At 34.2% G+C, this 13,619-nt stretch overlaps 2 protein-coding genes across 14 annotated transcripts in view; one reads left to right on the top strand and one right to left on the bottom strand.

Annotated features, from left to right (window-relative positions):
- Positions 1-13,619, top strand: part of EML5 (EMAP like 5) — a 183,566-nt gene that overhangs the window by 59,297 nt on the left and 110,650 nt on the right. For all 13 annotated transcript variants that reach the window (XR_007412490.1, XR_007412491.1, XR_007412492.1 and 10 more), the window contains 3 exons: positions 2,842-2,979; positions 8,902-9,158; positions 10,277-10,489. Coding sequence is in view for 10 of the 13 variants with exons in the window: in XM_049113388.1 (XP_048969345.1) it covers positions 2,842-2,979; positions 8,902-9,158; positions 10,277-10,489 (608 nt within the window). In the remaining 3 variants the exon portion in view is untranslated. The remainder of the gene's footprint in view (positions 1-2,841; positions 2,980-8,901; positions 9,159-10,276; positions 10,490-13,619) is intronic.
- The window catches only part of TTC8 (tetratricopeptide repeat domain 8), a 204,525-nt gene that overhangs the window by 142,893 nt on the left and 48,013 nt on the right, over positions 1-13,619 (bottom strand). The gene's annotated exons all lie outside the window — the stretch shown is intronic.

Raw genomic sequence — 13,619 nt, 5'->3', positions numbered from 1 at the left:
AAAAAAGATATCCCCTGCAAATTTGTGTGGGAATAGAAATCTTATTTCAACTTTTTGTAGCCCAGGAAGAATAGACTAAAACTGCTTGATGATGTTATTTAAACACCATTAGTTCTTGTCCAAATAACTTTATCACAGTGTAAGTTTTGAGTATAAGTGCTGCTTTTGCCTTATAGATTTTGATTGAATTCATTAAGAAATAGTATCAAACCTGCAGTGAAAGTTAATTTCCAAAGCTACTCAGTTGTTGAGGGCAGTTCTGGTTCAGAAAAATTTCATTCTTTGAGATTAACAAAGCACAGGGACGCCTGGGTGACTCGGGTTGAGCATCTGCCTTAGGCTCAGGGCATGATCCTGGAATCCTGGGATCGAGTCCCACATCAGGCTCCCTGCATGGAGCCTACTTCTCTCTCTGCCTGTGTCTCTGCCTCTGTGTGTGTGTGTCTCTCATGAATAAATAAATTAAATCTTTAAAGATAAAAAAGCACAATAAAACCTTACCCCTGTTAAGCCACTAACTGCTGTGTGGTATAGCATGTCAGAATTTTGAGCTTCTATTCCTGACAAAACTTCAGAACTAATAATAGTTAAATTGCCAAAATGAAATGAAGTTCATTGTTAACACTGCTGGTTCAAAAACATATTTTTGTTTTGTTGCAAAATACTTGCCAAAGAATAATACAATGAATAATCATAACCACAGGCTTTTTTTTAACACCTTACATTTTTATAGGTTTTGTAAATTTGCCTAGACCATTTTTTTTCCATCCATGTTTTTCACCACCATCTGATTCCACCTTATGTATTGGTTTAGTTCTTTCTGACTTACATCTTTGAAAACATTGATTTCAACACCAGCTAGTCATAGAAGCTCATTCTTCATCACTTTAAACTTGGCATTGACTCCTTGAATAATCAATTCAGTAGTATGGGTAACATCTATTGACTTAACACAATCCAAGGAAACCACCCAACATTATTCATCTTGTTTTTTAATTAACTCTTGGTGGTTTTCCCAACATCCTCAACTTTTTGAGAGACTGTTTTCGCCTAAAAACTAATAATCTTAAATTTATTTTCTCAGGACACATTTCTTTAGCCTCTGCAATTTAAAATGATATAGTTAATCCATTACCAATAAACAGCTTTCCTTGTTTGTTAACAAGCCACTCAGAAATTTACTTTTGTTGAAATCTCATTTTAATTTTTAAATTCTGATTTTTCTGATCATTACCTTACTGTGAGTCAAAGATCTCACCAGGAGTGCTTAGTCTAGTAATGTTCATCTATATCTGTATTTTTTAGGGCAACTATAGTGTCATTGCATGATAAATACAATGCTTTACTATCTGATTCAATAACAGTGTAACATATGCTCCTTTGTTCCTTAAAAATGAAACATTTGAAGTTTACTTTTCTCTTTTTCTTCTCATTTTTACACAATGGATGTATGTATTTAGCACACCTACACTCAAAATTCCATCAATTATGTCCCTGCAATTTGTAGTGTGTGAAAGAATCAGTGCTAGGTGATATGAGTGTTGTCATCCCTTTTGCAACAGCTCCACTCCTCTAATATGAAAGCAGCCATGGACAATATGTAAACAAAAAGTGTGGCTATGTAAACAAAAAGTGTGGCTATGTTTCCATGAAACCTCATTTATAGGCACTGAAATTGAATTTCCTATAATTCTCTCATGTCTCAAGATGTTATTGTTTCCCAACCATTTAAAAATGTAAAATCCATTCTTGACTTTCCAGACTGTACAAAAACAGTCAGTGGTTCCAGTTTGGACCACAGGCTGTGGTTTGCCGAGCCCTTTGGCAGAGCATAAAGTCTGTAGTAAATATATTTTTGTTGAAATATTGAAAATTTTCCTTTGGAATCAGGAAAAAGACCGTGATGTCCACTTTCACCATTATGTTTGTCACCATTATATTCAGCTATAGACTAGAAGTCTTTGTCAGTATAGTAAGGCTAAATATATATGTATAATATACTTGTATATAGATATTGAATTGGAAGGAAGGGGTTATAATTGCATATGTAGAAAATCAAAAGGAAAATATGGAGAAATTATTGGAATTTAAAAGATAACATTTTCTAGCTATAAACACAATATATATAATTTATATAATTTTAACATCAACAAATAGATTTTTTGAAAGATACTGCCTTTTAAAAAAAGATATTACTATAAAACATTTAAAAATCTAATATTTCCGATCTTTTCCTAACCTCTTGGGGTAGATATCTAGTTGTAGTTATCTAGATATCTAGTAGATATCTAGTTCATCAAGTTGTAGCATGTGTTTTTATATTATCTGTATTTAAAGTTCCTCTTAAGTACTATTTCAGCTGAGTCCCATAAGTTTTTATGTGAAATTTTTTATTATAACTTCAAAATATTAACCTTCATTAATATTTTTTCTTTGCCCTTTGGGTCAAACAGTGGCCATTTTCTACTTTGTTATAGAGTTCTTTTTTTTTAATATTTATTTATTCATGAGAGACAGAGAAGCAGAGACATAGGCAGAAGGAGAAGCTGGCTCCCTGTAGGGGCCTGATGTGGGACTCAATCTCAGAACCCCGGGATTACAACCTGAACCAAAGGCAGATGCCCAACACTGAGCCACCCAGGTGGCTCTTATCTTTTGAAGTATGAACAATATTCCTATTTTCATAGAGAAGAACTCCTTGCCACAAAGCATATGGTTAAAAATCTAGATTTATATTACTTTCTTAACCTGAAATGATTATTTTAACCAAAATCTTTTCATAGAGTTCATCATTTATAAGCATACATTAGTTAATTATTTATTTTTAACTAAATGTTACAGGATATGGAGCCTAGTAGATCATGCACTAATAGCAAGGTGTAATATGGAAGAACCAATTCGTTGCGCAGCTGTAAATGTGGATGGAATCCATCTTGCCCTTGGAATGAAGGATGGCTCATTCACTGTACTTAGAGTAAGGTATGGTATTGGGGTAGAAATAGAAACAGAGTAAATTTCTGTTATGTGAAAATATGTAATACTCATTGTTTTTACCCATTTCCTTTTTGCCCTCCCTTAGTAATAAATATATATGTGTGTGTGTGTGTGTGACATACACCTATTTCACATATTAGTTTTATTAAATATATTTATAAAATGGCTTTGTCAGAAAATTGTTAACTGAAAACCCTTAGTTTTGGGGGTTAAGAATGCTTAATGGATTAATGGCTAAAATTTTGAGCTATAAATTTGGGTTTTGACTTCCATTCCTTGGTAGTATTGATTTTTGGTAATGATCCTCTGCCATTGGTGGTGGTATTGGGGGGTTACCTCGAGGCAGCTAAAAATGGGTGAAAGGTGTTTTGTAGATATTTGCAGCTTTATTCTTTGGGGAAAAAAAAGCCTGCATCTTTTCTCATTTGTTTGTATAATTAGAAAAGTTAAAAGAATTTGTTAAAATAGTTCACATCTTGTGTTGAATTATAGGTATGCTGCATTCAATTGAATTCTATATAGCTATTAAAAAGAAGGGCACCTGAGTGGCTCAGTCAGTTAAACATCTGACTCTTGATTTTGGCTTAGGTCATGATCTCAGGGTTGTGAGATCAAACCCCATGTTGGGCTGGGTGCTAGACATGGAGCCTGCTTAATATTCTCTCTCTCCCTTGGCTCCTCCCCACCTCACAGTCACACTCTCTCTCTTAAAAAACAAAAACAAAAAACTTTCTTGTAGATCCATGTGTGTTCACAGGCATATGTATTTATGAAATCCTTCTTCACTAACTTAGTGGATGGTAGGACCCATTCAGTTGCCCAATCCAGAAACCATTAATTCCCTTAATCTAGTTAATCACAGAGTTCTGGAGAATCTATTTCTCAAGTAGCTTTCAAATTAATCTTCAATTTGTACTCTTATCACCACTGTCCTCCTGTATATGCTTCTATCATCTCCTAACTGGATTGCTGGGATAGTATCGCAGCTGGTCTCCTTACCAGGAGGTTTTGCTTCCCTCAAGACTTTACAGTTAGAGTGATGCCTTTTCAAACATATTTGTTTGCATTCTTCCTCTTTCTAAAATATGATAAAAGCTTCACACTGGCCTTAGGTTGAAGTTCATCATCCTTAGCATAGCCAGTAGTGCCCATCTCCCCAGCCTGTTTCTTTCTGCCTCAGTCTCTTCCACCTATATAAATTTTGCTTCTTCAGATATATCATGTTCTCTTGTACTTCTGAGTTTTTTCTAGATGCTGACTCTTCTTTCTGGGACAGGTTTATATAATGAGATAGGCTGAGATTTTTCTCTTCCACTACTTTTTAAATTGTGATAAAAAATATGCAGTATAAAATCTACTGTTTTAACTATCTTTCAAAATTCAGTGGCAGGAAAAACATTTACGTTGTTTTGCAACCAAGGATTTAAGGTGCTTGTAAATCCCGTAAGAGTTCCTCTCATATAGCTTCTGTGCATTAAAAATAGTGATTATTTTTGTTAATTGTACATTTACTTGCCCTTTGAATTATTGTATGCAAATAACTGGATGAATAAGTTGTTATCTCTAATAAGTCAATATTTAAGCAACTGAGTCCAGCATTTCTGACAGGATCATTGGATGGTTGATTGTAACTATTAAATGCCTTCGTAGTTTAACTACAAAATTTTAACTCATTAAATATTCTTAATCCTAGATTTACCTGGTCATTGGTTCTGTATATACTATCCATATCATGAAGCAGATTTCATAAGTATAGCAGTATTAAAGTACCCTCACAGGAATAGTTATATTATGGAGGAACATAAATTTAAATCTAACACACTGATTCTTAAATTGGGATACAAAGTGATGTGCCAGCACGAAGTCACACAACTTCTAAAGCATCTCTCTTCCTTGTGATAAAAAATGTTACCAATTTTATGTTAAAGCATATCATGGAGGCAAATGAAAAAATGCAAATATTTTTCAAATTAAAATATTCATATATGAAAACTTTGACTTAATAGTGGGCTGCATGGTATCTACACCAAACTCCTCAGAGGCACTCATTCATTCTCATGAGTAGTTAGGAAGACTTCAGTGGAAGAGCGTGATAAGCACAGTTAATACATTTTCTGGTAATAGAATAAGGTTTCCTGCAGGGTATGGGATAGATTTTAGTTGTGGAAACATTGTCATTTTAGATTCTACCAGTGGCTAGCCATTTGTCTCTTCCTGACTGTTACTACCACATTATATCAACTTTAAAAGGATTAGGATATTTTTTCCCTGACTAATCACACATTCATTTAAAAACTTTTTTTCAGGGGCACCTGGGTGGCTCAGTTGGTTAAGCAACTGCCTTCACCTTAGGTTATGACCTCAGGGTCTTGGGATCAAGCCCCACATCAGGCTCTCTGCCCAGTGGGATGTCTGCTTCTCCCTCTCCCTCTGTGCTCTCTCCACCGGCCCCACCTCTCAAAATAAAAAAAATAAGTAAAATCTTTAAAAACTTTTTTCACTGGGGCACTTGGGTGACTCGGTCAGTTAAGCATCTGCTTTCAGCTTAGGTCATGATCCTGGGATCAAGCCCCACATCTGGTTCCCTTCTCAATGGGGAGTCTGCTTCTCCTCTTCCTCTGTCCCTTCCCCCTGCTCATGTTCTCTCTCTCAAATAAAATCTTAAAAAAATAAAAACTTTTTTCAACCTACTTATATTTTGTCCATTTCTTGGGAATAATTAAGTTGCAAAAGTTGTTCCATGGCCTTAAAAAGTAACTTTGTATATGTCCATTATTTTTTCACATCAAAAGTTTCTGTCCTTCTCTAGCCCTCCCCCAAAAGAACAGTATTAAAGCATGTTTAAGTGGGGACACTTGGGTGGCTCAGTCAGTTAAACACCCAACTCTTGATTTTGGCTCAGGTTATGATCTTGAGGTTCTGGGATCAAGCCCCTTGTTGGGTTCCACACTTAGCATGGATTCTGCTTGAGATTCTCTCCCTCTCTCTTCCCCTCTTCCCCCCAGGCTCACTTGCTCTCTCTCTCTCAAATAAATAAATCTTTAAAAATATATAAAAAATAAATAATTAAAAACATGCTGAGTATATCCTGTCTTAAAATTTCTGTCTCAGGGTGCCTGGATGGCTCCGTCAGTTAAGCGTCTGCCTTCAGTTCAGGTCATGATCCCAGGGTTCTAGGATTGAGCCCCACATCGGGCTCCCTGCTTCACAGTGAGCCTGCTTCTCCCTCCTCCTCTGCCTAGGAGAAACCTAGGAATTATGGTTGTTACCTCCCTCTCTCTCTAACCTGCCATGTTAGATTTTACTTGCCCATCATATTCTGTTGATTTTACTTGCCTTATTTTCATAAACGTTTTAATTAATGTTTGTAAGATTAGAATTATAATAGCTTTAACATATACTATGTATTATATAGTATAATATATAGACTATAATACTATATATTTTAAATCATTTTGCTTCTTTCTGAAGTCTGAACAACCACCATCTGTAATAGCCTTCTAATTAGTCTAAATTCTGGGGATCCCTGCGTGGCGCAGTGGTTTGGCGCCTGCCTTTGGCCCAGGGCGTATCCTGGAGACCCGGGATCGAATCCCACGTCGGGCTCCCGGTTCATGGAGCCTGCTTCTCCCTCTGCCTGTGTCTCTGCCTCTCTCTCTCTCTCTCTCTCTCTCTCTGTGACTACCATAAATAAATAAAAAAAATTAAAAAAAATAATTAGTCTAAATTCTCCTGTTAAACTACTTCAATTTGTTTTTTACTGTCAAACCAGAAAAGTGATCTACTTGATTCATCCAACCCTAACTTAAATTCAGAAATTAAGGCCAAAAATCTTAAGATTTGTGAGGCCTTTTATGATTTAACCTCAGTCTCTCTCATCAGATTCATCTCATGCTATAGCCCCCTTTGCAAAGTTTGAATATTTTGTCTTGCTGTCAGCTCTTTCACCTCCCAATTCCTGGCTTCTGCTAAGCTAAAATTTCTTTAATTCCTCAGAATGAAGTTTAAATTCTACTTTCTTTGGTCTGTCTTCACTAACTCCCCCAGCTAGTAACTGTCTTCCTGTTCTGTGATTGACACAGTGTACTTTCACTTCTGTAACATGTTACAAATTGCTGATGGATGAATATTCCCAGGCTTTGGTCAGCCTCCCTCTGTTTCCTAAAGAAACCATAGAATTCACATTTCAAGTTTCTTTTTTTTTTTTTCTTTCTAATATTTATCCAGGAGAGAGGCAGAGATCCAGGCAGAGGGAGAAGCAGACTCATGGGAGCCCAATGTAGGGCTCGATCCCATGACCCCAGGATCATACCCTGAGCCAAAGGCAGACACTCAGCCACTGAGCTACCCAGGCATCCCTACATTTCAGTTTTCCTGAAGACCTAATTGAAAATTTTAAAAAATTAATACACTTTCTTCTAATAGTCTTTTTTCCTATAGGTTTGCCAAATTTCTTCATGAGAGAAGTCACAGTTTGTAATGTTGATGTAATAGCATAATACATACTCAGAGTCTAAGAGTTGTGTGTATGTTCACATGTGCATGCTCACTTTGTGTGTGTGTGTGTCTGTGTTGGTGAACAAGGATATGGTGGCAGAAAGTAAGAGACAGCCTGAGACATAAGCCACACTTATTTCTCTCATTACTTGGAAACAATTAAGTCTCTAGGGAAAAAAACGCTGTATATATCAAAATAGTTCTGAAGAATTTTCAGGGAATATTTAAATTAATGTTTGTGATTGAGATTAGAATGATAAAATCTTTAATAAACAAATCATAAAAAGTAAAAGCTATCAAATAGTACGTTAGATATTTTCTTAAAAATCTTGCTCCTTGTAAATACAAGTGGATGGATAAATACGGAAGAAGGGAAATCAGATGCATAGAGTTTATTAAAATAAAAAGGTGTAGGGGTCACTGGAAAGGTAGAATTACTTTATATCCATCTGTCACACAAGATGAATTCATCTTTGTTCAAATGTGCCTAAACTCAGTTCTTAGTAGGTGTTGCTGAAAAAAAAAATGAGTTTGTTTTAAATTGTCCACTTAGAAACCTTAACAATTGAGTTGAGTAATACCCATTTAAGCTTTTAAAAAAATTATCTACATGGAGCATTTCAGATGGGTGATGCAAAGGTTATATGGAGAAAAGCTCTTGGCACTAATTGGAAATAGGAATTCTTACTTTTCCTGCCTCTTCTTCACTGCCTCCCTCTTCTACCGCTCCCCACCAATTCCACAACTTTGGAAATTTAGTGGTGTTAAACTAAGTGTTTATTGATTTGTAGGGCTGTTGCCAATATCTGTATTATTTTGGAAACTCAGTTATAAGGCATCAGTGAAAAAAGTGTTTAAATTTACTGGTTGACATTGTCTCTAATTGGGAAGAATTTGTATTCTATTAAAAAAGGCCAAAGAGTTTGAAATAAAAATAACTACTGTAGCTGTATAAAAATTCTCATTCAAATGTGTTACTGAAATAATACAAATCAATTCCTCTTTTATTTCCTGAACATAATTTTGTACATTTGTCTCATTACAAGAATTTATTTCAAAATCATGGTGTTTATAATTAAGCATTTTTCATAAACTCAGTATTTCCAAGGAACTTCATCAAAAAAATCTGTGACTTTTTCTCCTTTATTTTATGACTCTGGAAATTTACTTTGAATCTTCAAACTACTTTAAAGTAATTAAAAAACTGAAATTCAGCACTTTCCTCCACTTTCAACATGTGTTGTCCTCATATATTTCTGTTCAACAAAGTAATTGTTCCTGAATTAATATTTGTCTCATGTATATTTGCTTTATGATTTATGAATACTTGATGTAGCCTCCCAGCCATTTTAGACACATTTGAAAATGAACTAATTCTTGTTTTCATGTATTCTTATTTTTTCTTTACAGAGACATGACTGAAGTTGTACATATTAAAGATAGGAAAGAGGCAATTCATGAGTTAAAATACTCACCAGATGGGACTTACCTTGCTGTTGGGTGTAACGACAGCTCAGTTGATATCTATGGCGTTGCACAACGTTATAAAAAATTGGGGGAATGTGTTGGATCACTTAGTTTCATCACTCATCTGGACTGGTCCTCAGACAGTAGATATTTACAGACAAATGATGGAAATGGGAAAAGACTTTTCTATAGAATGCCAGGTAAAAGCTTCTAATAAATTATATGTAATTTGTAGATTTTTAGTGCCTATTAAATATTTTAGAATTTGAGTAGAAGCAGAGTATAAAATACATTTGATTATAGGAAATTAAAGAAGTTCTGAGCTACTATTTCAGGCATTGTGATCTTCTATAAGGCTGCCTATTATATTGAAATCCTTTATATTTTAATCCTTCAAAATTAAAACTGCCTGGAGAATCTAAGACAGACCTACTTTATGTCAAATCCCATGCTATGTGAGTAGTATTTGGTAAAGTCCTACTGTTATATATAAGAGAGTCAAAATGTCATTTTTATGGTTGGAACTAATTAAATAGAATTGCTAAAAAGTCTGACAATAAATTGGAGGTTTTTGTAGTTACCTCAAATAAATTTTGCAAACATCCATTATATAGCTAACAAACTAAATTCAAAAACCAGAGTTTCCATCAAAGATTTTTTAAAAGAATAAAAGCAACCATCAAAATACTCTTTTAGTACTTCATTTATTATGATAGTTAATGAATTAGTCACTGTTTTCCAACAACTTACTTAATAAGACTAGGTGCATGATTAAATTAATGCATCTCCCCATGTGTTTATCATTAACAATCTGTATGTAATGAAAAGTGACTAAATCCTAAAGTCCTGTTCTCTAATGTAAATGTATTTACTCCTTGCTCATCCTTCCTTCTTGGTCTTTTTCGGTTTTCTTTTTTTTCACAACCATACATCTTCTTAGGTTTCTTATTTAATAACTGACATGCCATTTGCTTAAAGCTTTTACTTGTTCTTCTAATTTACCCTGTTGTGACTAATCTAGCATGATCTTTAATAGGGTTCATGTTTATTCTCCGCATAAGTGAACCTTCTTCTGAGCTGCATCAGAATCCAATTTGTTTGTGTTTCTATAATTTTGGTAGTGGCTTTTTTTTTTTTTAATTCCTTGCATTTAACTTTCTTCTCTCTTTACCATATTCACCTACCTATTCATAGTACTCTCCTTTAACTGTAGTGGGAAGATATTCAAACTTTGCAGTTTACTATATTAGTATAATTTATGCTTGAGAAAAAATAAAATTAAATAACTTCTTAAATTAAGACTATGATTTCTTTCTAGGAGGAAAAGAAGTGACAAACAAAGAAGAAATAAAAGGTGTTCATTGGGCTTCATGGACATGTGTTTCAGGCCTTGAAGTAAATGGAATTTGGCCTAAGTATTCAGATATCAATGATATAAATTCAGTAGATGGAAATTACATTGGCCAAGTTTTAGTTACAGCTGATGATTATGGAATTATAAAATTATTCCGATATCCTTGTTTGAGAAAAGGTATCTTTTCTTTTCAAAATACTATTAAGTCTGTTTTAAAAGACTTTTGCGTTCTTTTTTTTTTTTTAAGATTTTATTTATTTATACATGAGGGATACCCAGAGAGAGAGAGGCAGAGATACAGGCAGAAGGAGAAGCAGGCTCCCTGTAAGGATCCTGGTACAGGACTCAATCTTGGACCCCAGGATTATGCCCTGAGCCAAAAGCAGACACTCAACCTCTAAGCCACCCAGGCATCCTAAGACTTTTAAGTTCTTGTAGAAAATTAATTTTGAGGTCAATAAAATATTTTTTTAAAGATTTTATCTATTTATTCATGAGAGAGACAGAGAGAGAGAGGCAGAGACACAGGCAGAGGGAGAAACAGGCTCCATTCAGGAAGCCCGATGTGGGACTCTATCCCAGGACCCTGGAATCACAACCTGAGCCAAGGCAGATGCCTAACCGCTGAGCCACCCAGGCATCCCAGGGTTTATATTTTTTGGAATACATGTACTGATTAATTAGTGAAGGGTTGCATGAAAATGAGCAAAATTAGCTACATTTTATTTTGCCAATTCAAAAAATATTGTTTGTTATTATTTATTTTGGACATGAAATCTTTATTAGAAAATTATTTTTGAATTTGTGTATTATGAATGGATTAATATATTCTCTCTTTTTAAAGAATCATTTTTCCCATTTCCAGAATTGTTTGATATAGCCAAACTATGCAATGATGATTATATACTTTTGTTATGACTTAATACCTTTGATCATTTAACTCCTTGAACATAGATCTTTGAGAAGACATTTTTTATATTCCTTTTTCTCAAGAATTCTGATGAAGTAGTCAGCTATACAAGTTCAGGTCACACTTTGGAACCTGTTGGTTTGTTGGTTGGTTTTCATGTACACATGTGTTTTTGCTTAAATCTGTAACATATATTGTTCTAACATTTGTATACTTTTTATAACAGAGTAAGAAAAATAGGAGTCTTATTGATTATTTTCTACACATTTTCTGTATCACCTTTTTCTCTTAGATCTCAAACAATATTAACCATTTGTTGATAGACTTGGAGATAATTAAATGAAACACTGTATTAGTTACTTATTTATCCCATGCCTGTTCCATAAAGTATTTGAGTCAGCTTATAACAAGTCCATAAGTACTAAAATAGTTCTATAACTATATACAAATTAGTATCAGGAAATTAGTTTCCTGAAAACCAAAGCAATACAAAATACAGAATGATACAAAAATAAAGAAAAGCGGGGCACAAAATAATTTTCACCATAGCTATTTTTTAAAACTTGTTGATTATAGTTGACACACAGTTTGCTTGCTTGTTTGTTTGTTTCGCTAAACTTATCCCAACATGGGGTTCAAACTTATGACTCCCAAGATCAGGAGTACCAACTGAGCCAGCCAGGTGTGACCCTCATCAAAGCATTTTTTTTACTATTCAGGGAAAGCAAAGTTTTTTTCTAAAATTTAGTTTTCAAAGAATTCTTTCCCACAGTATGGAGCTTTAGATTAAGTGCAGTGAGCGTATTCCTAGAGCATTAACGTCTGTAGCAAATGTAGTAATGATTTTTACTGGGTTATTGATAAAAGCTTTTGGATGAATGTTAAAATGCAGTTCAGTAAAAGGTGATTATGGGAATAGCTGGAATAATTGTATTTAAATAGATACTTCATTGATGTCAAACTTAAGAGCCTAGTTCTCCCAGAAGTCTATGCTAGCATTTCTGTTGTGCCTTTATAGTAAAATGGTAAATTCCAGATCTTGCCACCTGTACCATGTTGTTGATTCCTGCTTGCAGGGTGTCAGCTTCCTAGGTGCCTGTGAAATTGCATCCATAAGTAATGCTAAGTGTATTAATAAAGGCTAGCTAACTCTCTAATAATTAAAATACCCTGTTTCTGAATCCTACCACATAGCCAGGACATGAGAGTTACCAGGCACAACAGATTTTATTATGACTCAAAATAAGACCTGCTTAGTTAGAAGGTGTGTGAAATTCAGTAAGATTAATCACAATGATCCTGATCTTAGACTTCTACTCACTGTTTCATATGCAAACTCTATACAAAGACAAAAATAATTTTCTGAGCATTCTTAGTCAAGTGAATGAGATTTATTGGCAATTTTTATGTTTTGCAGCTTATTGACAGTATTTTTGTTGCACGATAATTTTACTTCATTTTTTTAAAAAGATTTTATTTATTTGAGAGAGCGACAGAGAGTACATGAGCAGATGGCAGAGGGGAGCGCAGAGCAAGAAGCAGACTCCCCACTGAGCAGGTTACCTGACATGAGGCTCAATTCAGGACCCTGAGATCATGCTCTGAGCCGAAGGCAGCCACTTAACCAATTGAGCCACCCAGGCACCCCAATTTTTCTTCATTTTAAAAATGTATAGTAATCTAAATTGTGGGAATATTTTACTGAAGTCTCAGAAAATTAGTTTTGTCCAGTCACTACTTCAGTAATATAAATTGTTTTCCTTATTTTTCTTTTTATTAGATTTTTGTGAAAAATCTATTTTATAATAAAGGCTTTTTATTTCTAGGTACTTGTTGAGTTAGCTTGAGAAGACCATGTATAAGTAATCGGGAGAACAGAAGATAGGATGTAACTACTGCATCTTCAAAGAATTAACAGAAATATTTTAAGATTCTGAATTTACATACTTGCATAAAGTTAGCAGTATTACTAGAAAAATTATCATTTAGATTAGTAACAAAGTTGTACATTCTTTCATACATTAAGTTGTACTATTGATCCAACTTAAGTTTGGGAAAATAATGTGTCTACTGTACTAACACATGTTAGATAACCACATAAGTAAATACTCGTTACATTCCAAGGAGTGCAGCTTTTACACAATGTGGAAGTTAAATAATAGAAATAGCTTATATTGTAGAATCATTCAAACACAGAGTGTATAAAAAAAAAAAAATAAAAATAAAAAAAAAAAAAAAAAAAAAACACAGAGTGTATAAGATTAGCTCAATGAGAATGATCCTCTTCCACATTTAGCCCTCTTGAATCGTAGCCCAAAGCGTTACTTCTCTTTTTTCCCCCCATTATTATCCTCTATCTAAATTCTTTTGCTTTTGACAGTAATTTCTCTCAAATAA

Source organism: Canis lupus, chromosome 8 (assembly GCF_003254725.2).
Source record: "Canis lupus dingo isolate Sandy chromosome 8, ASM325472v2, whole genome shotgun sequence".
Classification (NCBI taxonomy): domain Eukaryota; kingdom Metazoa; phylum Chordata; class Mammalia; order Carnivora; family Canidae; genus Canis; species Canis lupus.
The sequence above is the reverse complement of the archived record's forward strand: the minus strand, read 5'-3'. Positions and strand labels throughout refer to the sequence as shown.